General features: G+C 53.6%; 1 protein-coding gene and 1 long non-coding RNA gene across 4 annotated transcripts in view; one reads left to right on the top strand and one right to left on the bottom strand.

Annotated features, from left to right (window-relative positions):
- LOC309518129 overlaps positions 1-26,159 on the bottom strand; it is a 132,160-nt gene that overhangs the window by 30,779 nt on the left and 75,222 nt on the right. Inside the window, exon 5 of one of the 2 annotated variants that reach the window (XR_014213336.1) lies at positions 15,130-15,139. The exons of the other annotated variant lie outside the window; for it this stretch is intronic. This is a non-coding gene — a long non-coding RNA (uncharacterized lncRNA). Of the gene's footprint in view, positions 1-15,129; positions 15,140-26,159 lie in introns of those variants that run through there. 2 annotated transcript variants of the gene reach the window in all.
- Positions 1,055-26,159, top strand: part of LRCH4 (leucine rich repeats and calponin homology domain containing 4) — a 68,612-nt gene continuing 43,507 nt past the window's right edge. The window contains exon 1 of one of the 2 annotated variants that reach the window (XM_082197666.1): positions 1,055-1,275. In XM_082197666.1, the coding sequence (XP_082053792.1) occupies positions 1,083-1,275 (193 nt within the window). In that variant the 5' untranslated portion in view covers positions 1,055-1,082. The remainder of the gene's footprint in view (positions 1,276-26,159) is intronic. The other variant, XM_082197667.1, reaches the window with a different exon arrangement.

The following is a 26,159-nucleotide window of genomic DNA, read 5'->3' as shown; positions in this document are numbered from 1 at the left end:
ACCTTTAGCTGGCTGAAATGCATTAAAATAAATCTGAGAATGCCTCCCAGTGCATTGAGGTTCATCAGCACTCTGCACATGCCCAGAGGCGTTTCCTTCTAGGCTTCAAAGGAGCTGGGCTGTTAGATGCGCCTCCCTTTCTTCACATCATTGGACAGGGAGGCACTCTGCACATGCCCAGAGAAGGGAGACAGGTCGTAATTCACTGAGGGCTTCCCGCCCTTCTCTCCCCCCCAAAAGACCGGCATCCCGTTGGGAGAACGGCCTGCCAGTCAGAACGCGTCCCCCCTTTTCCCAGTGCAGATTGGTTAGTTGCGTTGCCATTCAAACTTCAAGTGCCCGCCTCTGCTGAGGTGAGACTGAATCTGATTGGCCTCCGTCTTATTCCCTCAGACTCCCAGCACCCACCCTTCCAGAGGGAAGTTGCTGATTGGTCCGCCTCGCTGCCACTCTTCGCCCTCTTCTTACCCCCAAGGCGGTCAAAGGACCTGCCCCGCCTCAGTCACCTCACGCCGCCTCAGTCTTTCAACCGTTGGCGCCAAAAGTACGGGTGGGCGTGGCCACTTTGCTGATTGGTCGCCCTTCTCTCTCTCTCCTTTCGAGCGCTGTGATAAGCCCGGATTCACGTTGCTTGCGCAATGATTGGTCAATAGTTTCACGCCCTGCCTCTATGAATCCCATTGGCTGCGGCAGGCGCGAGGCAAAATCACGGAGCGCTTTCAGTCTGGGGGTGGTGGCCTTAGGAACCGCCTCCTTGGTAAGGGATTGGCCGAAGCGGTAGTCAGCGCCCTTCACGGATTTCTCATTGGCCAACAGCCGCCCCCTCACTTCTTCCTCCGCCCGCGCCCTTGATTGGAGCGAAAGGAGGAAGAACCCGACGGCCCGTTTCCACGCCATTGGTTGCCTGCTTCGGCTGCGCCCCGCCTGACGCGCCGCGATTGGCGGCTCCCCGCGTGGCCGGCTCCTCATAGGCCGAGGCGGCTCCTCGGGACCCGCCCCCTTTGGCTGGGGTCTCGCCGCTCCTGCCCGCGAGCTCTCAGTCGGCCAGCGGCTGCCTCAGCGAGCACAGCGGAGCCTGCGGGATGGCGGCGGGCGAGGGCGGGGCCGAGGCGCTGCCCCCGCCCTCCCCCTCCTGGCCCGGCCCGCTCCCTGGGCCCGAGCGGGCCTTGGAGGAAGCGGTGGCTTCGGGCAGCCTGAGCCTGGCCGGGCGGCGCCTCAGACACTTCCCCGGCGGAGCAGCCCGGCGCTGGGACCTCAGCGACACCACGCAGGCGGGTGAGCAGACCGGGCACGCCCACCTCCCCTGGCCCCGCCCCTTGGCTCCTCCCCTTCCCGCTCCCCCTTTTCCCACCTCGTTTCCCAGCAACCAACCCTTGGCCACGCCCACAGGTGGAAAAGCTCCCCCCTCCCACTGGGGGTCTGCATCTTTCCGGCCACGCCCCTCTTTTGGCCACGCCCTCCCCAAACACCCACTTTCGAAATTATCAATTGATTGCATTGTGCTGGTATTGCATCTTCCCCCCCCCCCAAGTTCTGTGCATGGTTCCTCCCCATGGTAATTTAGTCCCCCCCCCACAACAACCCTGCGAGGTGGGGTCCAGCCTTTCTCAACCTGTGGGTCCCCAGATGTGGTTGGACTACAACTCCCATCACCCCTAGCTAGCAAGGGATGATGGGAGTTGTAGTCCAACGGCATCTGGGGACCCGCAGGTTGAGAACCTTAGGCAGAGAGGCAGGCACTGGCACCCAGGATCACTCAGGGAGCTTGATAGGTGCTGAGTGGAGGATTCGAACCCAGGTTTTGCCCTCATTTAATCCCCACAACAACCTTGGGCGGTAGGCGAGGCTGAGAGGGGTTGCCTGCCCCCCAAGGGGGCTTTCAGATCCAGATTCCCCAGCGCCTCCTCTTTATTCACACAACTTCCCTGCAAGCTAGGCCAAGGTGAGAATGGGCTAGGCGGGGAGTCGGATTTGGGCCCTCCTGCCCCGGTCCAGTCACTTGCTGAGGACACCCTGGGGCGCTTCTGGATCTTGTTCTCGCATCAACTCCTCTGCTCTTTCAGTACCAGGATTTCCCCGCCCTTCTCCCGGCGATACTCAAATGGCACTCTTGTGTCGTGGAGTTCCAAAGGCTTTCCCTTGTCCTCCACTTAAGTTGCAGCTGCGTTTTGGAACGCCAAGTGGTGTTTGGGATGGTTGTTGAGCGGTGTGGCAGAATCTTGCACAGCGCCTGTGGGCAGGTGACCCCATCTCTCCCGCGTGCCTGTGTGTGAGCGAAGAGGCCTTGCTAGGGCTGGAATGGGGCCTCCAAGCCGAGGGGAGCCGGGAGCCTGCCTTCCGGTGTCGCCGTGCCGTCCATCACTTTTGCCCAGGAGCCAGACCTGAACTCTGCCCATGAAAAATTCCCAGCCCATAAAACAAGAGGGTCACTACAGCTGAAATAACAGGGGCGTCAAGGGCAGCTTCTGGGAACTGTAGCCTCCAGGACTGGCAATAGCGTGGGGTTGGGCTGGACGCCTGAGTTGAGATTCCTGCCTTGCAGCGGGTTGGGCTAGAGGACCTTTGAGGGTCCCTTGCAACTCCATGATTCTACCCCGAGGATGGAGGAAATTGTGGCTCTCCACATGTAGGACCCCGACTCCCTTCCGCCTCTGGCAGTGTGGGTGACAGATGATGCTGAAACTTGTAGTGCGCCATCATCTCAGGGCCACAGCGCCCTGTTCCTGCCTTAGCACTTAGTAGGAAGACTTTTTGGCGGGTGCGTTTGAGTGTGCCTGCCAAGGCAGGCGACTTGCTTCACCTTGAGGGCGAGGTTTCTGGTGAAGGAAATGGGCGTATCTGACGGTATCTCCGGAGAATCTCTTGCGGAAGCCCGGCCCTTGCTTGGCAGATCTTTGCGATATGGGGGGGTGGGAGAGAGACAAGACCCTTTCTGCCCTTTGCTGCCATTCCTAAGCGGGTAGCCTTGGCATCCGCCTTGCCCTCGAGCGTTTCAAAGGCGGCTTACACAGCGGGCCGTCTTCAGCCGAACCCTTCCTTTTTTTACAAGGAACACACCATGAGTTAAGAATGTTTTTTCTGACAGTAAAACCACCCTGGACTCTTGTTCTTTGGGGAGGAAGCTGGGAAGCTGGCGGTGGCAGCAGCAACTGCTTCAGCCAAGTGGGGGGGGGTGTCTTCTGGTTTCCAGCGTGTGACACTTGTGGCAGTGACAGCCTGCGGGGGGGGGGGTCAAGACGGGGAGCCTTCCTTTGCATGCGCCAGCCTCGCTCTCTCTTCCTGTGCCGCTTTGCATAGCTTCCTCACACCGCCGTTCTGTCGATGGCTGACTACTTCTCTCCCACACTTCCTCTCCCCCCCCCCAGCAACGCTTCTGCCATTTGGAGTGCGGGAGGCCTCCTGTCACCCGCAAATCCCTGTCACCCGCACCCTCGCTTGGCGCAAGTGCTGCTTGGTGGGCAGGAGGGCTGGGGGTGGGCTGTGGGGGAGGGAAAAATATCTCCCTCCCCCTTGGAAGAGGTGAGTCAGCAGAGGCTGTGCAGCGTGTTTTGCTCTTGCAGCCTCGCTGGCTGGCTGCTGAAATGACTTCCAGGGCTAGCGTTGTTGTCCGGTGTGAAGTTAAAAAGGTAAAGGGACCCCTGACCATTAGGTCCAGTCATGGCCAACTCTGGGGTTGTGGCGCTCATCTCGCTTTACTGGCCGAGGGAGCCAGCGTACAGCTTCCGGGTCATGTGGCCAGCAGGACTAAGCCGCTTCTGGCAAACCAGAGCAGCGCACGGAAACGCCACCGTTTACCTTCCCGCCGGAGTGGTACCTATTTATCTACTTGCACTTTGACGTGCTTTCGAACTGCCAGGTTGGCAGGAGCACGGAACGAGCAACGGGAGCTCACCCCGTCGCAGGGATTCGAACCGCCAACCTTCTGATCGGCAAGCCCTAGCTGCTGGGAAATATCCCTGCTTTCATTCCCCAACCCCTCCAAGGTGAAGGATCTGTTTCCTACAGCAGCCGGCCAAATGGTTCCCGGAAGCCCACAAGCCAGAGATGTGCAGGTAGAAGCCTCTTTTGTGTGCTAAGTGACCCATGGACAGATTTCTCCTCTTCCTCAAGTTGCTTTCAAATTCCACTTTCTGGAAACTTCAGGAGGGGAGAGTTGCAGCTTGCGAGTATCCCACAGGTATACAGGATGCTGGGCTAAGATGCCCCCCCCCCCCACTGGCCAGATCCAGTGGTCTCTTCTTACGAATTTGTTTAGCCCTCTTTGGGCTCCAGCCAAGCTGCTTCCCATTGCTGGGTCTTGTGGCGGGGAGTTCCAGTGGGCAAGGATGGCGCCGCTGTGTCAGGGGGCGCTTCCTCTTTTGTTCAGCACAGATGGCGTGAGGTAATGACTTCTGTCCCTGTGGTGGGAAGAAACAGTTGAGCAGCCTGCCCTCTCCCACCCCTTCTGAATTAGGTCATGGGGAAGTGGCGGTGCAGAACTGGAGCAAGTTGCCTCCGAGGTTTTTTGGGGGTGCGAATGCCTCTTTTGCCGCCGTCCTAATCTTGCTTTCCTCTGCTAGTTTATAGCAAAATCCTATCCATGTCATAGAGTCACAGAATTGCAGAGTTGGAAGGGACACCGAGGGTCATCCAGTCCAACCCTCTGCAATGCCTGCACACTGAGTTCAGCCAGCCTGGTGTAGTGGTCAAACATTAATCCAGAACTTGGGGGAGACCAGGGTTTAAATCCCCACGGAGCCATAAAGTCCACTGGGCAACTGTGGGCCAGTCCCATCCTCAGCCTGACCTACCTCACAGGGTGGTTGTGAAGATAAAAATGGAGAAATGTTTATGCCTCCTTGAACTGCTTGGAGAAAAGGTGGAGTAAAACTCTAGTCATACGAATAAAACTCTAGTCGCTGTGCTTGGGACCAGTGGGAGGCGGGACAAAGAACCCTGAGACATGCTGTGACCATCTCAGGTCCTGCTGGGATTCGTCAATGGTCAGATACATAGATAGATAGATAGATAGATAGATCTTTTTACAGTGGCACCTCAGGTTAAGTACTTAATTCATTCTGGAGGTCCGTTCTTAACCTGAAACTGTTCTTAACCTGAAGCACCACTTTAGCTAATGGGGCCTCGCGCTCTTGCCGCGCGATTTCTGTTCTCATCCTGAAGCAAAGTTCTTAACCCGAGGTACTATTTCTGGGTTAGCAGAGTCTGTAACCTGAAGCGTATGTAACCCGAGGTACCACTGTATTGGATTTCAGCAAAAGATCACACCCTTCTTGACACTTACTGACTCAGTTTATATACATCAAGCCAAACCAGAGTTTGAGCTCCCAAACACGGTTTATTACTTACCTATTTGTTGTTAAATTTATACGCTGCCCTTCCTCCAAAGGCCCCCAGGGCAGCAAGCAATGTACGTTTCAGAAACATATTTAAAGCAATTCTAATACAGATACAGACTCGGAAAGATCTCAAAAGGTTTGTTGGAAGAGGAAGGTGAGCCCCCCCCCCCCCCGCTTTTGCTTTGCCTGCTCAATCTCCAAAGCAGGAACAGCAGCTGCTAGGGGCGGTTTGTCAATTCACCCCCCCCCCCAAACATAGAGCAACCGTGGCTTGCAAATTCCCTTCCAACCGCGGTTTCCGATTCTGGTTTGCTGGTCAGCTGGAAACCTTGGTTTGTCAATACGGACATCGCACTATACATGGCACTGGGTCAGCTTTCTTAACCTTGGTTTAGTGTGATATCTGAATTGTGACACGCTGTGTAACAGAACAGACTTGTGTGTGGGAGGGAGAGGGAGAGAGAATTCATATAAGTGATGTGAATTGGGAACATAATTATTGAAAGGCTGGATTTGCGAGGGGGTGGGATTCGCAACTAGATGTAAGATGTCCTTCCTGGATGAGATGCCTCAGGGCCTTGCAGTGCTGTCTCATCTTCAGCCTTGCTCAGCTTGGCCTGGGGAGTCCACTAAAAGGTGCCCTTTTATCCCCGCCAGAACTGCCAGGGCTCACGTTGGGCTTGGAGTTGATGGCATCCTTGAAAGGCAGCCTTTGCCTCTCACCTCTGGCCTCCGGAGGTTCTGGACTCCAGCTGCCCTCGGCCCCAGGCAGCATGGCAGCAAGATGAGGCCAGGGCTGTTGGGCGCTTCCATCCCAAAGCACCCAGAGGGCACCCAGGTTGGCAGAGGCGGCTTCAAGGCCAGGCCCAGCTGGCACAGATCTTGCTGGAGGTGATTATGGCATGGAAAACCTGAGTGGGAGGGTTGCGGACTCCTCTCCCTTCCACCTTGCCTTGCTGCAGATTAACCCGCTGTGGTGCATGAGGCCTGCTCGGCTCAGTCCCTTCAGCAAAGCTGGAAGTTTGCAGATCAGGGCTGTTTTGTGATGGCCCATGGCAAAATCAGAGGCAGTTTTGCAAACGCCTGCGCCTTCCTCTTGCATTCCTCTGGGGCCCTTTCCTGATTCGTGAGTGTTGTTAGCCTGTTAGAAAGAAGAGTAAGCCCAGTCTTTAAACATGGCTGCCTGTATTTGCGGGACGCGGGTGACGCTGTGGTGCAAACCGCTGAGCCTTGGGCTTGCCAATCAGAAGGTCGGCGGTTCGAATCCCCGCAACGACGGGGTGAGCTCCCGTTGCTCGGTCCCTGCTCCTGCCAACCTAGCAGTTCGAAAGCAGGTCAAAGTGCAAGTAGATAAATAGGTACCACTCCGGCAGGAAGGGAAACGGTATTTCCGTGCGCTGCTCTGGTTCGCCAGAAGCAGCTTAGTCATGCTGGCCACATGACCCGGAAAAACTTTCTGCGGACAAACGCCGGCTCCCTCGGCCTGAAAGTGAGATGAGCGCCACAACCCCAGAGTCGTTCGCGACTGGACTTAACTGTCAGGGGTCCTTTACCTTTGACCTGTATTTGCAGGTGCCTGTGGCGGAAGACTGCCTCTTTATGCTCTGAGCCTGCAGTGGCTCTGACCTGGGCACTCTTTCCCTGTCCATGCTTCGTCCTGGAGGCAGCTTCGTTGAAACCCTTATTTGTTTAGGGAGAGGTGGGTGAGGGGCTGGCCTGCCATTTGCCCAGCTGGCTGCCTGGGCTGCCAGTTCCTACGGGGAGGAAGAGAAGCTTGGCATGCCCTGGGCAGAAAGTGAGAGAGTTCCTGCATTTTTCCAGCATGCTGTAAGCTGCTCCTGTGACCGACTTCTGAAGGGAAGCACTGAGTTTGCATAGATGAGGCCCCGGTGATCTCCGGAGGCGAGTTTCGCAGCAGCCGGGTTGTGTGGCAGGGGGCTGCTTGGGAAAGTTTTGGTTTTTTCCCTCCTGATATCCAGGCCTGCCTGAGATTATGCTTTAAAAAAAAAAATCTCTTAGTTGTTTCTGTGACAAAACTGGAGAGCGGCAGGGGCGCCTGGCCGTCCTACAAGCAGCAAAATGCGGATTGCCTGGGCTGGTGGGATTTGCTTGCAGATATTCTTTTAAAGCAACCCTTAAATCCTTTGGACCCAACCATCTTGCAGGACTGTTTCAATGCAGCCTTGCAAATAAGTTCACGAAAGTTATCGTCTCCCAAAGAGATCTCTGCTGGTCTGCTCACCAGTGTTAGTTGTGACGGCCACATCAGCAGCCCCTTGGGTGGATAGCAGACCTACCAACCAGTAGTCCTGGGCGATATAGCGGTATATTGTCGGAAGCCAGTTTGAAGTCCATATCGTAATAACTGGTTTCATAATTTCTGAGCTGGTGATATTATCACGAATCATGATGTGTGGGTGTGTGCTATGCAAAAATCAAAACGCGGGGGAAACTGTGAAGCCATCCAGTGCCTCTGCTTAGCTCCACCCTTATTTCAGACACTGTGATGTACAGTGGTACCTTGGCTAAGTACTTAATTCGTTCCGGAGGTCTGTTCTTAACCTGAAACTGTTCTTAACCTGAAGCACCACATTAGCTAATGGGGCCTCCTGCTGCCGCCGGAGCACGATTTCTGTTCTCATCCTGAAGCAAAGTTCTTAACCTGAAGCACTATTTCTGGGTTAGTGGGGTCTGTAACCTGAAGCGTATGTAACCTGAAGTGTATGTAACCCGAGATACCACTGTACTGATAAATCACAATGTTTAAAGGTAAAGGGACCCCTGACCATTAGGTCCAGTCTTGGCCGACTCTGGGGTTGCAGCGCTCATCTCGCTTTACTGGCCGAGGGAGCTGGCATACAGCTTCCGGGTCATATGGCCAGCATGACTAAGCCGCTTCTGGTGAACCAGAGCAGCGCACGGAAACGCCGTTTACCTTCCTGCTGGAGCGGTACCTGTTTATCTACTTGCACTTTGACGTGCTTTCGAACTGGTAGGTTGGCAGGAGCTGGGACCGAGCAACGGGAGCTCACCCCGTCGCGGGGATTCGAACCACTGATCTTCTGATCAGAAAGTCCTAGGCTCTGTGGTTTAACCCACAGCACCACCCACGTCCCATCCCTATGTTTAGCTGGTGATATATTGCAGTGTTGAAAACCAGGTATCACCCAGCCCTACCAGCCAGGTCCAGTTTTCAAGGTCCAGCCTTGCTTCCTCGGAGATGATTCTTACTTGCCGCTGGCAGGCAACTTTCAGCAAGCCACCTTCGAGTTCTCCTGCCCCGAGGCCTCAGGAGAAATTATTTTTGATTTATAAAAGAAAACCCCCAAATCCTGGAAATACTAGTGGGCTGTTATGGTAATTCATTCTGAATTATCTTTTGTGCTGAAAAAATCTGCCTTCCTGTGTAATTCTGTATTATTATTATTATTATTATTATTATTATTATTATTATTAAATTCATCCCCCATCCATCTGGCTGGGTCTCCCAGACAGGTTGTTAAAAGTGGCTCAGGGGCTTCCGCCCCCCTCTTTATGTCCGTGCCACCTTGCCCCCCGCCATTCCCTGGGACTTGGCAGTGCCTGATGCTCCGTCCAGATTGCCTGCGTGGCTCTGGGAGCCTGCTTGCTCCAAAACCAGGCAGCGAGAGACTGTTCCAGGAAGCCATCTGCACTCCAGAGCAGCTTTCCAAAGCTGCTCAAGGGCAGTTGGAACAAAAATGTGGAGGGCTCCTTTCCCCTTCTGATAAATTCTGCCCAACTGGCTAAGGCTCTCCGTCTCTGCAAAGCTTCTGTGCCAGGCAGATGCCCCCGTCTCGCCGCACCTGAGGCGCCACGCGGAGCCATTCCCAGCCTGTGTCCCAAATCTCTTCTGATTCCAGGAGCGAGTGGGAGCTTGGGGCCTGAGACTCCGAGGCCAGAAGGGAGCCAAGAGCTTTGCTGAACTCCCCCCTCGGCTTGGCTGCCGGGAATCCACGCCTAGCATGAGAAAAAGTTAGGAAATATTGGGCTCTCGGGGACTTTTGCAGCTGTGTGTTTCCCTCTGGGAGAGCTGGAATGGGGAGGGGGCGTCTGGAACAAGGGGGAGGGATAGGAAAGCGGAAGTTGGAATCTCCCTTTTGACCCGGGCCAGTGGTCAGGGTGGCGATGGGACTTGGAAACACAACGCAAGGCGCAGCATCCCCGTCCCTAAGAGAATCGGAAGGGCCCGGTGGATCAGGGAAATGGCCCACCCAGGAGAGAATCCTGCTCTCACAGTCAGTGTTAGAAGTAAGCCAGGCGCATTTTGCGACTGGCGCAGGTCCAGTTGCGACCAGCTGGAGATCTCTGGACACCTGGTTGGTTGGCGACGGACATCTCCATCTGGCTGACCCCTCCAGCTTCCTTCCGCAGGTCCTGATCTCCCAGGTCCTCATCCGACCCATGGCTCCAACCCATGTTTCCTCAACCTCGGCCCTCCAGATGTTTTGAGAATCCCTGACCACTGGTCCTGCTAGCTAGGCATCATGGGAGTTGTAGGCCAAAAACATCTGGAGAGCCGAGGCTGAGGAAGCCTGTTTTATTCATTGCATTTATATCCCTCCTTTTTCTCCAAGGAGTCCATGGTTCACCCCCCCTCAGTTAATCCATACAGCGACCCTGCGAGGGAGGTGAAGAGGCTGCGACTGGCTCCAGGGTCCCCCGGGGAGCTTCAGGGCTGAGTGGGGATTCGAACTCAGATCTCCCAGGTCTCGGTCCAGCACTCCCACCACGGTACCACCCTGGCTTCCTAGAGTCCTCCTTTGATGGGGCAGCTCTCTGAATTAAGTCAGCGAATCAATAAGGGGGAAGCAAAATGCCACTTGGAGCAGGATCCGAAATAGCTTGAATTTAGATCGTTTTATTTGATAATGTGTTGTAAACTGCTTTGAGATCCGTTCTTTGCAATATAAAGTGGTTTAGAAGTGTGGGTGCCTAGACGTTCCGTTGCAGCAGCCATAACCTCGGTTTAAGGTGCCATTTGCCAATTCGATTATGAGTTTCTAGCCTAGTGACCAAACAGGTGCCTCTTCTGGGAAACCTGCGAGCAGCAGCCCCTTCTTCTGTGGTTTCTAGCTACTGGTGTTCAGAAGCAGGACTGCCTACAATCCAGGACTCCCACTTCCCAGTCTCTTGCCGGTACCCATCTAAGAGAGACGGCACCAAGTGACTCCCGTGACGCCCAGGGACCGTGGGGAATCCACAGCAACTGGTTGGGGTTGATGGAGGCTGCAATCTGAAACTTCTCAAGGGTGCCTGAGAAGTTGGGGAAGGCTGCCCTGGCAAGTCCCCTGCCTGATCCTGGGAGTGGCGGCTCCCTGGGGTCTTTCCCCACCCTGTCCCTCCCTCTCTGCCTTTCTCTGAATGCAGGAGCCCTTCTCTTCTCCTCCCCCCACCAGTCCAGCTGCCAGGCAAGACAATGGAGGCAGCGCATGGGGAGCTTTGCTGCTTTTGTCGGCCACAGCGAACAGCTGCCCTCCTCATTCCGGCAGGCCGAGAAACTCAGCATCATCCCCACTTGCACCGCAGGGGCAGGCCGGAGCGACGGCCTCTGGGTTTGTCATCTCCGGTTAAGTTGTCGCGGAGGCCAGGGAGGGGGGCTTTGTGTCGGGAAGCTGCCCCCACCCACCCTGACAGCAGGACCCTTTGTGGTGCACGCTCTCCCCCACTGTCCCAGCACCCCAGGAGAGAAAGAGAGCGGTCCCGTTTCTGCCAACCTTGGGATAATTGGTCCTCCTGCCCCTTTTGAGCCCTGTCCCGTGCTAGAGTTTGCGGGGAGTGTGATGTGCGAGAGAGGTCGCCTCTGGTGGAACCATGGTCCAAGTTCGCTTTCTGGAGTCGCCTTTCTCAGAAGGGGTGTGAATTTGGGGGACGACCATAACTTGCAGGTGGAAGGGCCAGGAGACACACCTGCTCAAACACACCTGGAGTACCGTTGCCCGACAGTGCGTATCAGCCTCCAAGGTGCCCTTGAACTACAACGTCCACACACACCCTAATCGCTGGCCCAGGAGTGTTGGGAGTTGTAGTCCGAGAACACCTGGGGGACCCGAGGTGGGGCTGAATGCACCCCAATAGTCCGTCCCAGTAGAAGGTGGTTTCTGTCATCCAAATGTAGCCTGGGACCAGCACAACCATTGCCCAAGTATTTCCGTGGGCTGGGGTGATGTCAACCAGGGTCCAAAACATCTGGAAGGCTGCAGCTGGGGGAAGGCTGATCTAAGTTTCCTTAAGGAAGGAGATTCCCACCAAATGCCCAGAAGAACTTTCTGGCAGTAAGAGCTGCTCTGTAACGGAACGGGAGGTTGAGGACGCTTCTTCCTTGGAGGTTTTTGAGCAGAGTTTGCTGGGCGACCTGTCATCATCATCAACATAAAATTTATTATTTATACCCCACCCATCTGGCTGGGTTTCCCCAACCACGCTGGGCAGCTCCCACTCAAATATTAAAAGCAAAATACAGCATTAAGCATTAAAAACTTCCCTAAATAGGGCTGCCTTCAGCTGTCTTCATCATCATCATCATCATCATCATCAAATTTGTTATTTATACCCTGCCCATCTGGCTGGGTTTTCCTGGTCACTCTGGGTGGCTCCCAACAGAACACCAAGAACAATAATAAAAAAGCAACAGCACCAGACATTACAAAACTTTGCTAAACAGGGCTGCCTTCAGATGTCTTCTAAAAGTCAAATAGTTGTTTATTTCCTTGACATCTGATGGGAGGGTGTTCCACAGGGCAGACGCCACCACCGAGAAGGCCCTCTGCCTGGTTCCCTGCAACCGTGCTTCTCGCAGGGAGGGAACCGCCAGAAGGCCCTCGGAGGTGGACCTCAGTGTCCGGGCTGAACGATGGGGGTGGAGATGCTCCTTCAGGTATACAGGACTGAGGCTGTTTAGGGATTTTAAGGTCAGCACCAACACTTTGAACTGAGCTCGGAAACGTACTGGGAGCCAATGTAGGCCTTTCAGGAACAGGGTATGTGGTCTCGGTGGCCACTCCCATTTTTGCAGGGGGTTGGACTGGATGTCCCCTGGGGTCCCTCTACAATTCCATGCTTCTGCATCTCCACTGTTGGCCTTGAGGTTCAGGCAGGATTCCCATTGAAAGAATTGGTTCTTCAGGCAACCTGGTTCCCATCCCGACAGTTTTAGGGCAGGGACGGCTAATCAGTAGCTCTAGGCAGCTTGGCCCAGCGCTCAGCGATGAGGGAATCCGAGCAGCCAGTGGCCACCTGGAATGGCCAGACCAGTCCAGCCCCCCCTCATGGTTTAAGGGCTTTCTTTCAACACAAAGAGCTCTTCATATGGCCACAGGATGCTGCCTTTGGGCCTGATCCTGCAAGCTCCTCTGGGGCTGCCAATGTGAGTGGGGCATAACTGAGGCCAACTCTGGTGTCCTGAAGGATTCAGAACTAGCCCTGCACTGCAAACCCCCTAAAGTTCTGGGGCTCTCTGGTTGCGAACCTAGGAAGGTGCTTTCTGCTACCCAGCCAGACCCATCAACACCCAGGACCGTCTCCTTCCTGGACCACGGGCAGAGAAGCCTCTTTCCCTTCACCTAAAGGTAAAGGGACCCCTGACCATTAGGTCCAGTCGTGACCGACTCTGGGGTTGCGGCGCTCATCTCGCTTTAATGGCTGAGGCAGCCGGCGTACAGCTTCTGGGTCATGTGGCCAGCAGGACTAAGCCGCTTCTGGCGAACCAGAGCAGCGCACGGAAACGCCGTTTACCTTCCTGCCAGAGCGGTACCTGTTTATCTACTTGCACTTTGACATGCTTTCGAACTGCTAGGTTGGCAGGAGCAGGGACCAGCAACAGGAGCTCACCCCGCCGCAGGGATTTGAACCGCCGACCTTCTGATCATCAAGCCCTAGGCTCAGTGGTTTAACCCACAGCGCCACCCACGTCCCAGCTGCTGGCCCTTAATTATTGACTTGGAGACCTGGAGAGATGGGAGAGATCATCCGCTCCCCAGGGGTATCTAGTCTTAACTCTCCGCAATGCAGGAACCCTGAAACACTCCCCTTTAACCAGCCTGCCCTTTTCCAGCCTGCATAGCCCAAATATTGCACTGCAACAGGGGACCTGAACATTGCCTTGCCACATAACCCCCCCCCCCCGGCTGGTGTCTCCTAGTCCTCCTTTCTGCCGCACGCAGGCACTTTGTGGGGGAAAAGCACAACTCTTGTTTTGCTCTTGAGCAGGAAGGACGGTGGCCCTGCTGGGGTTGGGGAGGCGCCGGCCGCTTCTGCCAGCGGACCTGTTCAAACCAGTCCTTGCACAAAGGAGGCCTTTGCTGTGCTCCCGGCGGCCTGGGGTGCGCAGCGGGGCCAGGTTGCAAACCCGTTTTGTTGCTTTCGGAAGCGCACTTCCTTCTAGGCCAGCCTTGGGCCCTTGATCACCAGGGGAAGGCGGCCTTAATGCCAGCAGTCGTGGTTTTGGGATGGGCTTTCCCTGCAGACCCCCTTCTCCCCTCCCAGCCCCAGTCTAATCCCCAAATGGTACCTTAAACCTATGTTACGGTTGCCCCCATGGAATGTCTAGGTGAGATGATGATGATGAAGAATTTCTATACTGCTTTATATTTTGAAGAAAGAATCTCAAAGCAGTTTACAAAATAAAACAAACAAGTTTAAGCTTCAATGAAAATACCGTATTTTTCGCTCTATAACACGCACCAGACCATAACACGCACATAGTTTTTAGAGGAAGAAAACAAGAAAGAAAATATTCTAAATGAAATAGTGGATATATGATTTTTGTGGTTCATGCTGTGGCCACAGACATTTGATCTGACAGTGAGTTTGGAGTAGCCCAATGCAAAAATCCTGAGGATCCATGTGGATCCATGCTTTGTAACCACAGAGGAGGGAAGGAAGGGGAACCATGGATCCTCTGCTCACGACTGCAGCAGATCCCCCCCCTCCAGCCGCAGGCATTCACTCCATAACACGCACAGACATTTCCCCTTACTTTCTAGGAGGAAAAAAGTGAGTGTTATGGTGCAAAAAATACGGTATTTCAGATCCTTCTCTAGGTGACGTTTTCTTTCCCCCTATTGATTCTCTGACTTAATTCAGAGAGCAGCCCCGTAGGCAGAGGAGATCTAGGAAGCCAGGGTGGTGCAATGGTTGGAGCAGGCTTCCTCAGCCTCGGCCCTCCAGATGTTTTTGGCCTACAACTCCCATGACCCCTAGCTAGCAGGACCGGTGGTCAGGGATGCTGGGAACTGTAGTCTCAAAACATCTGGAGGGCCGAGGCTGAGGAAGCCTGGGTTGGAGTGTTGGATGAGCACCTGGGAGATCTGGGTTCGAATCCTCACTCAGCCCTGGACCCAGTGGCAGCCACTTCACCTCCCTTGCAGGGTCGTTGTAGGGATTAACTGAGGGGTGAGTGTGTGTGTGACCCGTGTCTTCCTTGGAGGAGGCAATTAATAAGCTCTTCTGCTGACCTGCTTCAGAAAGCTGGAGGGACCAGCCAGATGGAGATCTCCGTTGCCAAGCTGGAAATGGGGATATCAGAATTTTCTCGTGCGGCGACAACTGTGGAGAGTGTGCAATTCGGAACCCAAGAGGAGCCTTGTTGGGTCAGGCAGAGGCCCATGTATTCCTGCGTCCCGTTCTCACGGTGGCCAAAGAATTGCTTGCAATCAGAATTTGAACACAAGAGCAACTCTCCCCTTCTGAGTGGTTTTCAGCAGCTGGTGTACAGAAGCATTTCTTCCTCCAGCGGCGGAGGCACCGCAGGGCCATTGGGGCTCGCAACCATGGATAGCCTCCTCCTCCATCATGCATTTGTCCCATCCTCTTTTAACGTTGGTGGCCGTCACTCCTGTGGCAGGGAGTTCCGCAGTCCCTGAATCTGGAGGAGCCGTCGAGGGCGTGGTCCTCTGAAAAGAGAGCTGGCCTCTGATCTGGGAAGCCCATCTTCAAGTCCCAAACGCCTTTCCCTCTTCATATCGCCTGTGAGAGGTCATTCCCCCGCTGCTCCCATTTTGCAGAGGGAAGCACTGAGGCGCATAGCCAGGGCAGTGTGTGGAATCGCAGCTCCCTAGCTGACGTTTGCTGTAGTTTGGCAACGCTCTGTGCCTGAAAAACCCGCTTCTGGCTCTCAGATCGGTGGCCGGCAGCAGGAAGTGGCCGGTCTGGAGGGGGACCTTTGACCCCAAGGTGTTGCCCTGAGCCCAGAAGCGGCACGTTGGAGGGTGAGCAGATCCCGGCCCATCGGAAGCTACCCTTCCAGAGGTCAGCCTCGCACCTCGGCCTGCCGGGAAGGGGTGGAAACGGCAATAGGATATCCTTTATTGTTCGGGTCTGGAACGCTTGTGTGCAGCCCCTGAGGATCGGGATGGTGGCTGCTGCTGTGGTGTGGGGGCGAGGCCGGCACCATCGCGGTTAGCTCATCGAAACAGAATTGTAGCATTGGAAGGGACCCCCGAGGGTCATCTAGCCTGACCCCCCTGGAGCGCAGGAATCACAGCTCAGTAATCCCTGACAGGTGGGCTCCCAAGCTCTGCTTTAAAAACCTCCAGTGAAGAAGAGCTGGTTTCTCTCTCATCCAGCTCTTGCCACCAGGAAGTTCTTCCCGATGTTTAGTCAGAGTCTCCTTTCTTGTCACTTGAAGCCAAGGGTTCGAGTCCTACCCTCCGGAGCAGGAGAAAACAAGCTTGCTCCATCTTCCTTGAGATAATTGAAGATGGCTGTCATATATCCTCTCAGCCTCCTCTTTTCCAGGCTAAACATCCCCAACTCCTTCAATCTTTCCCCACAAGGCTTGGTTTCCAGACCCTCCATCATCTTGGCTCCCCTCCTCTGCACATCTTCCAGCTTGTGAATATTATTAAACTGGGGTGCGCAGAACTGGACTCAGGTGGTATTAGGAGCTCTGGTAAATAAGCCAGGCGCCAAATGGCTCCTTGAACCAGGGTTACAGTCGTCAAAACAGTTGCCATTTTTGTGCCAGGCGGCTCAGAAGTCTTGTTTTCCAGTATGACTTTTTGGTTCCTGAAACTCGTTCTGATTGTGCAGGTAAAATATCGCAGATGGAATTTGGCAGGCTGTGTTGCTAGAGTGTGAAAACAGTCAAGATCCAAGGATCTCCAGGTGGTGGAGACGTCAGGCACCATCCGGGCATCTTCACCTGGTCGCAGGTGGCCGATAGGCAGGTGCAAAATGCGCCTGGCGAATTTTGAACCCTGGACACAGGACTCTAGGCAGGATCTGACCAAGGCAGGATCGAGCGGGACTGGTGCTTCCCTTGACCTGGACCCAGCTGTCTGGGCCTTTGGGGGCTATGGGGCTGTTGTCCCTTGGGGTTGGGGACTGAAATGTCCCCCTGGGGGACATTCCCAAAACAGCTGAGCCAGCCCTGCGTTCTGAGAAGGAAAGTGCCCCTGCCTCCATTTGGAGAAGCCCCTGGCCCCCCTTCAGCACCCATCCTGCGCAGCGGATCTTGGCCCTGCCTTTCTAAGCACCGCCTGCTTCTTTTCAGCCCTGTTGGGGAAGCAGCACCCCCCCCTCCTTCAGCTGTGCCAGGCCACCTTTTGGCTGCAGCGGTGACCTCGCTTTCGCCTCCAAGCCCAGGGCTGGCACACCTTGCAGCTCTGTGTTGCCTAAGCAAAAGTGGCTGTTTTCTCTCCTCAACCTCCTTGTGACCTGGGGAGGAGCCTTGCCCAGGTCCAAGCCTTTGGATTTGGGGAGGAATGGGCAGCGGCTGAGCAGTTTCTGGCCCAAATTCAATTACGAGGCTTCCATCTCTCTCTTTCCGCAGGCGAAATGCACCACCCCAGACTCTCGTTTCCGAAGCATGCCCTTTCTCTCTCTGTGTGTGTGCATATAGATATTCAGTGTCGCTTTTGAGGGCGAAGGGACCTCTGGATTGCAAGGGGAAGTAGTAGGCCAGTTTACACAACAGCCCGTCGTTGCGGAGGGAGAGTTGTGTGGCGCAATCTCAGACTCGGGTGGCGGAAGTCCCTGCGTCAAGGGTGTGTCTCTGTCAAGGCACATGGACTTCCTGCTTTGCCTCTGAGGATTTGGGGGGGGGCATGTGTGCGTGCAAGCATCCTCACGGCAGTTAGTGTGTTGCCCGCAGCTGCCCCGGTGTGCTCTGCGGCTGAGCTGGCATTGCAGCCTGCCCCTTGCCAGCCAAAGCTCCTTGATGCACGCACAGAGGTGCTCCAGCACTGCCACCTTCACGGGAAACGTCGAGGGGCAGCTGTGGGGTGAAATGTCCTCGCAGCGGCATGCCAGCCTCTCCCTCCCCATCCCTTTGCCCAGGCTTCAGGGGCGAAGGGCTTCCTCTTGCGATTCTGTTGTGCCGTGTGCTGCCTTGGCACTGATATCCAAGTCCTGGGAGCCAGAAGCCTCAGTCAGCTGTCCCCGACTTAGACCGCAATTCCCATCTGCCCCAGCCAGTGGAGCTGCTGGGAGTTGTAGTTCGATGCAGGTGGAGGGCACCAGGTCAGGGAAGATGAACATAAGTCGTGGTGGAGCTCTTGATGCTCGGGGTGTGTTTATATATTTATACACAGACAGAGAGAGAGTCTAATAATAACAATAATTTTATTATTTGTACCCCACCCATCTGACTGGGTTACCCCAGCCACTATGGCCAGCTTCCAACGCAATGAGACATCAGGCATTAAAGACTTTGCTCTCTCACACACGTACATGCATAGAGATACTATGATTAACAAAGCAGTCGCTCAGTTTCTGTTGCAAAACCTTTAGGCGTCTGCCTTCCGCCAGCTGCCCTGGTGGAAGCGAGAGGACGCTCCTGCCAAGGTGGTACTTAGGCGGGTTTGCCACCCTTTCATTTTCAGCCGAGCGGCCATCGAAGGTGGAGACAGAAACCTCTTTTTTTCTTCTTCTTCTGGCAACGGAAATTAAATCTAACTTTTTTTAGTTACATTATCATTTCGGTGATTTGCTGGATCCTGAAAGGGCTCCGGAGCAAGCTTGTGTGAGGTGCGGCATGAGGCTTTCAAAATAATAATAAAATGGATTGCTGACTGCTCAGACCTTTTGGAGGATGAGGATTCAGACCTGAATAAATGATTCTGTGCCATTCATATCTCTCTCTTTCTTTTGGCAAAGGGTTCTTTGTTGCTATCATTTCATTTTATAATGTATATATAGCAGCTCTAAAAACAGATGAAAAACAAGACTGCAAAACACATACGTGGGACGCGTAGTTGCATATGAGTCCAGGTAGAAACTGTCAGCGTTAATCAGACTGTTAAATACAGTTCCAGATTTGCCAGGCTTGCAACGAGGCCTGTCTTGAAAAGGACGGTTCTGCTGTACGTGTAACAAAGGAATGCCAGCTCATATAAAAAGCACCTGGCGGTTGTAGCCCTTGTCGAAATCTCAAACGAGGTGCAATTTTCTCCATTTTAGCTTATTTTCCAGAGGGAGTGGCAACAAGCGTCCAGTGTGGGATTTGGGGCTGTTTTCCATATTTATTCCTCTCTCGACCCGCTGCTGGGATCAATCCCCTTCCCCAAATTGCGTTGTAGCTATCGGCGCCAAAGCCCTGAGGTGCGCATGGACATCGTAGTGGCTTGCCCTGTTTGCACTTGCCAGGGCGTGGGGAGATCTGTGTTACTGGTGGCTGTGAAAGAGCCGTGTCGCTGGGAGGTGGTCTTCTTGGGCTGAGCCGCCCGTCTTCCGAGAGGTTTGGTCTTCCCTTCTCGCCACCTGCGGCTTCAGGTATTCTCCCCGGGTGCCAACAGCTAAGCCCGGGCATGGTTGCCCTGGGCACCACATTCCAAGACGTCTGTCTCGACAAGCCCAGTTGGGTTGTGCCATCTCACCCTACGTCAGATGCACAGCGGGCAGAGAGACCTGCCCTCTGTGTGCGTGCCTGCCTGCCTGCCCTTCTGGGGAGAAAGAGGGGTGGGGGGCAGTTGCTTCTCTGCTTTGCAGCGGGGGGGGGGGGCTCCTCTCACATGCCTCCTTCCATGTGCTTTTTCATGAAAGAGAGTCGCGTGGCCCATTGCAACATCCTGCGGAAATGAAGCTGTTCTTTCATGGAATGTCGATTGGATTATAATTGGGAGTGTTTCTGCAGCCGGCCGAGGATCCAGACAAGCTCCTCTGATTCTCCTCTTTCTTCCACCCACCCACCTCCTCCTCTTGGCCGCTGGGAAGAACCAGTGAGTCGCCCATTTCTGCATACTTGAAGCCCCTTACCGTATTTTCCCTTCCTGCTCTCGTGCATCTACCATCCCTCCCGGTGTCTTCTCCTCTGGAGTAAACATTCCTTGCCCCCTCTGCCCTTTTCTATATAGTCCCTTCAACCAACTCACAGGCTGCTTTCCAATATTTTTAGGGGCCTGCTAGGGCTGCCACGTTCTGAAGAGCAAAAAAAGAGGACACATTTGCCGACTTCTACTTTTAACCATATATTGCTATGGCAACTCTCCTTTTAAATACCCGTGAAAAAGAGGGCGCGTCCTGGAAAAAGAGGACACATGGCAACCCTGCCAGGGTGAAAATTTAAGCTAGCTGGAAATATTTTTTGGGCGGGGGGAGTGACTGCTGGCTGGATTAATGGGCGATCTCACACCAGCCGTAGGTGACCCTTCTTGTACCCTATGATGTGATGTGGCTTCCTCCAGGAATTTATGTTTCCTTAACAAGTTCTTTGGCTTCAAGGAGTCTCGCCGAATTTCTCGGCTTGTGTTTTGGAAACAGAAGCAAGGCCCTCTGTGTCCATGTTTGGAGTGTCAGAGCGAGCAGAAGAAAGGGGGGATTGTAGGGCGAATCTGCCCCCAGGACCTGTCCTGACCTATTTAAGCATCTGGTTCTGGCATGAGTCTGCTGGAAGCATAGGAAAGCGACGAGTCTGTGGCTGTTCCCAGGCACTTCCCTGTCTGTTTCCAAAAAAACAACACCACCAAACAACAACCAGGGAAATGGACCTTTCGGAAGGTGGCAGAGGGAGCGAACCCTATCTTCATCTTTTCCGGCAACGTTCTGAAATGTTCTCACACACACGGGATTTAACAGGTGGGTGGCCGGGTCCAGAGACATTTTGCAGGTAAGCCAACATGGAACCTGCACGCCAAATACCTGGAAGTGGAGGGCAGAAAGGCTAAAGAAAGTCAGGTTCTCCGCCACCAAATGTAAAGGGAATCTGCGGCCCACTTTGCCAGTTACGGATATTGCCATCCGCGACGCCCCCATGAGGAGAAGGCAGCCGGCGACACCACAGCTGTCAAGATGGCACAGAATGCCCCACAGCCACATCGCAGTGCCCTCGCTCCATAGGGCATGGGGTTGGGGAGGAGGAGAGAGGGGTCGCGCCCTGCCACGGACACGTCAGAGGGGAGCATCCACCACCCCTTTCAGCTTCTGCAGGCAAAGAAAACACCCCAGTCGTGTTGGGGCCAAAGGAGAGGGAGGTCCCAGGACTCGAGCCCCCAGCAAAAGCACTGCAGAGCACCCACACAACAACCTGCCAGAGTCTAGGGCCCCGTGGGGCCTTCCCCGCTCGTTCACAGGCACCTGGAGCGCAGGGCGCGCAGGAAGAGCCTCGCTCTACGTTTTGCACGCCTTAAGTTGGCTGGCTGGCATCCGCCTGTCTCGGGAGACAATGGAAGAGTGCGTTTCGGATAGTTACAGCGCAAGAGAGATGTGTTTTGTTGCAGCTGTACCCCCGATTCAAGCCACAGGCCAAGCCAACCCTGGAGAAACTCTCCCTTTGGCACATGCCTGAGTAGTTTAGCAGGAGCAACAAAACCCCACAGGGCCAGCAAAGCCCCACTGAGCCCTGCCGGGGCAGCAGCACAGGAAGGCCCCCTACCCCATTCCTCTGCCCCATCACCCTGAAAGCAGCCCCCATCCCACCTGACTTGGGTTTAAAAAGCGGCACTTAATTTAAACCTGTTGATGGACCTGTTGATGGCATGTTACCATTGTACTGTGGAGAGTGTATTAACGTATGGTCTGTGTGTGTGGTTTGAGAGCTGCACCGTCAGGGAAAAAACAATGCTGTCCAGGGTTGCAAAGACTGTGGAGAGAATAATTGGGTGCCCTCTTCCCACCTTGGATCAAATCTACGCTTCCAGGTGCCATAAGAAAGCTGCAGAGATAGCGCAGGACAGTGCGCACCCCGGAAATGATCTCTTTCAGCTTCTGCTTTCTGGAAGAAGGTCCAGGGTTATAAAGGCCAGGACTAGCCGCTTGAGAAACAGTTTCTATCCAAATGCAATTCTGGTTTTAAATGTAGTGTCAGCAGTCTCTGTGGGAGTATATTGTATTTAAAATGGGGTATCAGATTTTTTAGGGGGCTAACCAGGTTGGGATAGCTGCGATAGCAGGCTTGTTGGTTTTTGAATGTTTTATGTAGACTTTTCAATTTTGTTGTCCTGTATGGGACAATGACAATAAAGGTTATCGTATCGTAAACTGAACACACTCCATTTCAGTTTTCGAGATATTTCTTATTAGTACCTGCGTGCGTGTGTGTGTGTGAGAGAGAGAGAGAGAGAGAGAGAGAGAGTGAGAGAGAGAGAATTCACCCTGATTTGTTTGGGTCTCCTAGGTGCTGAGGAAGGACTCCTGAGTGCCAGCAGTCTCCCCTCTGTTACTGTTGGGAAGAAGCTGTGAGCTAATATTTGCCTTGGCGAGGGACCCTAGTAACTGGCCGGGGCACCGCAACGAGGCAGCGTCCCTCCCAAACATGTGGGCTCCTGTGTCGGAGATCTGGCAAGTTGCCTCGAGAAGAATTTAACCCCCCCAGGGGGTTCCTTCCTTGAAACGGGGGGTAGAGCAACCTCCCCCAGCCAGGGGTTTGAGACTGCAACTCCCATCAGCCCCAGCCAACACGGCTATACGACGCTGGCCCTGGGGGGGACCCGGCCATGCTGCGAGCTGTGGTGCAAAACACCTGGCCCCAGGTTGTCGAAGGGTGTGGTGCAAAGGTGGGGTCTGCTGGAGGTTTGTGGGCAGGGGAGGGGCCCTGGCTTGCTGGTGGGGGTCCAGGTCGGGCATAGGGTCTGGGACTGTGCATTATTTAAGATGCGGGTTTTGACCTTGAAAGTCCTTCACGGCCTAGGACCCTCGTACCTACAGGACCGCCTCTCCCGGTCTGCCCCACGGAGAGCCTCAAGGTCCATAAATAGCAACACCCTAGAGGTCCCGGGCCCTAAGGAAGTCAGATCAGCCTCAACCAGAGCCAGGGCCTTTTCAGCACTGGCCCCGGCCTGGTGGAACACTCTGCCTCATGAGACCAGGGCCCTGCGAGATCTGTAAGGGCCTGTAAGACAGAGTTGTTCTGCCTGGCCTTTGGCTTGGAATCAACTTGATCCCCTCCCCCTCTTTCCTTTTTTCCTTTCTCCTCCTGTGTTGGAACTCCTATTTGGGGATTTCCCTGGCTTTTCTCTGGCCCACATAGGACCAGTCTGGATAGTTGGCCTTGGTGAAGACTTGACGTTTTCATCCCCAAAAAAGTTTTTGAGTTTGTGCTGAAATGAGGCTGCATTTCAATGTTGGATTTTAATCTTGTTTTTTTAAGTTGTATTTCTCTCAGTTGTTTTATATCTGGTGTTAGCCGCCCTGAGCCCGGTCTTGGCTGGGGAGGGCGGGTTAAAAATAAAAATTATTGTTATTATTATTATTATTATTTGGGGACATGGAAGTCCCCAGCTCTCAGCACAGTGAGATTTCACCTGCAGCCACACCTGGGTTGGCAGCTTAGTGTGTCGGCGAGGATCAGGGTGGCAAAGGTCTGGTGGAAGGGGGGGGGTTCAGTGTGCAAGGCACAGGCCTCCTTCCAAACCCTGGAACAACACCCCCCCCCCCCCGTTAGGCTCCTTGGCCTCCAGGAAACACTTGTCAGCCTCGTTTCCAAACACTTCTCCCCAACCGAGGGCTGGAAGTTTGGGTCGTGGTGCGTTTGGAGAAAGGAAAAAGGCTGAGACAAAAGTGTGTGCGCGGCAAGAGAGGTCTGGATCTGGTTTCAGGGAGTGGAAGACATCTGGCATGTTTTTCTGCCTCCCCCTTCTGCAGGGGATTCTAGACACCTCCCTCGGTGTGGACAAAGGAAAGTTTTGTGTGCTGCTTTTCAACTGGGGAAGCCTCTTTGATCCCCTTGCAGCTGGTCCCTGCTAGGTGGGGGGGGGGTTGCGCTTTCCACCATTTTTTTGTTCTTGGAGGCGACCTGAAGTCTTTCAGACTTTCAATGGCCCAAGAGGTACCTGTATTTTCCGCTCCATAAGACGCACCTGACCATAAGACACGCCCAGTTTTTAGAGGAGGAAAACAAACAAAAAAATATTCTGAACGAAACAGTGGATGTATGATTTTTGTGGTTCATTCTGTAGCCACAGGCGTGTGATTTGACGGTGATTTTGGGGTAGCCCAATGCAAAAATCCTGAGGATCCATGTGGATCCGTGCTTTGTAACCACATTTTTGTGCCATTGTGGCCCTACGAAACAGTGTGTGGTTTTTTTTGGTGCAGGCTGTAGCCATGGACATGCTATGTGATCTGATGGTGGATCCCTTGGTCACTGGAGACGTTTTCTCTGTCCACACACAGGGATCTCTCCTGAATTCCTGACCTTCGTAATGCTTGGGCGTTGCAGACGCCGGAGTGCAGTAGCTTCAGGGCCCGGAGTGTGCCGAACCTGCTTCCTCCTCCGCAAGAACAAACTACGAGCCCTGCTGGATCGGGCCCCTCCATCCCAGCATCCTGTGCTCACAGTTTCCAAGCAGATTGCCCCCCCCCCCCAAGGGAAACCCACCAGCAGGACCCAATAGCAAGAGCAGAACTTTTCGCTTCCTGCCGTTTCCGGAAATCTGGCATTCAGAAACATGGCTGCCTCGGACTTTGCAGGCAGACCACAGTCCTCCTGGCTAGCGGCTGCTCTCGGTGGTGGTGGAGGGGGGGTCAGAGGACCCCTCCCCATGGGCAACGAGTCTGGGCCTCCACCACTTTCTTGACTGCTGCTGGCTGGCAAATTTGGGACTCTTCACTCTAGGCCTGTTCTCTGCTGCTGAGCAAAGTTCTCCCCCCCCCCATCATTTTTATGTGATTTTTCAAATACTGTATAGTAATAATAATAATTAATTAATTTTAATTTATACCCCGCCCTTCCCGGTTCAGAAAACCCAGCTCAGGGCAGCTAGCAACCAATTTAAAACACTTAATTGATGCAACAAAAAACAGCATAAAATACTGTTTAAAACGTGAATAACAATAAATTCAGAATTCAGAATCAATTTAGGGGGGGAAATCCATCCAATAAACAGTAGATGATCACCAGGGCTAGCTGGCTAAATTAGTCCTATTTGGGCCAGCAAGGAGACCAGGGGAGAATTAGCTGTGAGATCCCAGAGCGGGTAATCTTCATAAAAAGGGAAGGAAGAGGAATAAAAGATCAGGCTAAGTTGAAAGCCAGGCGGAATAGCTCTGTCTTACAGGCCCTGCAGAAGGAGGTTAAATCCTGCAGGCTCCTGGGACAGAGCATTCCACCAGGTTGGAACCATCACTGAGAAGGCCCTGGCCCTGGTGAAGGACAGTCTGACTTCCTTAGGGCCCAGAACTTCTAAACTATGGTTATTTAAGGTCCTCTGCGGGGCAGACCAGGAGACAGATTTATATAGATTTATAATAAAACCAAATACATTTCCATATACAGAGATTTCTCTGAATCTTGAGACCTTCCCCCCATCTCCTCCGTGGGTCCTAAGTTTAATGTTTTCAACTGCATATTATAACTTAATCTATATTTTATATCTTTCCGTATTATCCATAGTGTTTATTAGATTACAAGTGATATTGAAATCCTGCTAATGTTTTCATCTGCTTACAGTGGTCTTCTAGCTAAATTAAAAAAGTTTCTTGAAGTTTCCATCCTCTTGGTTCCTGAGCTTTCCAGTTAGTTTTGCCGTTTTGGCGTAGTCCAACAGCTTAATTTGCCATTCCATCTCTCGACTTCTTTCCATCCGTGTGGCTGTTGTCGCGTACATAAAAAGTCCTTTCTGCTCCATTAGTATATTGGTACCTACAATTCCTAATAAAAAGGCTTCTGGTTAAAAGTCCCCCCCCCCCCCGGTTTCCTATATATCATTTCCCAGAAAGCTTTTATTACCTTACGCGACCACCACATATGATAAAAGGTTCCTTTTTCCTCCTTACAATTCCAGCAGGTATCCGTACTTGTTCTATACATTTTTGCTAGCTGGCTAGGAGTCAAATACCACCCTTTCCATATAATTTTCTTTCAGCGTATGACGTGCCGCAAATTTCAAATCCCATTTCGCACAACTTTTCCCAGTCTGCAATCTGAATGTTATGCACCAAATCCTTTGCCCAGTTGTTGTTTAGTCGTGTCTGACTCTTCGTGACCCCCTGGACCAGAGCACGCCAGGCACCCCTGTCTTCCACTGCCTCCCGCAGTTTGGTCAGACTCATGTTTGTCGCTCCGAGAACACTGTCCTACCATCTCGTTCTCTGTGTCCCCTTCTCCTTGTGCCCTCCATCTTTCCCAACATCAGGGTCTTTTCCAGTGATCCCTTTGCCCAGTGGGAGGTGCCAGTTTCAATTCCTGTTGGCATTTCCAGGAGAGACTCCCACCCAGAACTGCGCTCGAAGGAACAGTGGTCTGACTCAAGAACAAGCGATTCTCTCCCCACGCCTCCCTTTCAAACTCCTTGGATCTCCGCTCCTTCGCCAGCAACTCCTCTGGCGTTTCCAAGGGAAGCTGCGGAAGAATTAAAGGGGCGGAATGAAGCCAAGCCCACGCTTGCGGGGAGGAAAAGGAGCCCAAGTCAAGTTTGTGTGAGCTCAGGA

This window comes from Podarcis vaucheri (assembly GCF_965113315.1).
Source record: "Podarcis vaucheri genome assembly, chromosome: 13".
In the NCBI taxonomy this organism is placed as follows: Eukaryota; Metazoa; Chordata; class Lepidosauria; order Squamata; family Lacertidae; genus Podarcis; species Podarcis vaucheri.
The sequence above is the reverse complement of the archived record's forward strand: the minus strand, read 5'-3'. Positions and strand labels throughout refer to the sequence as shown.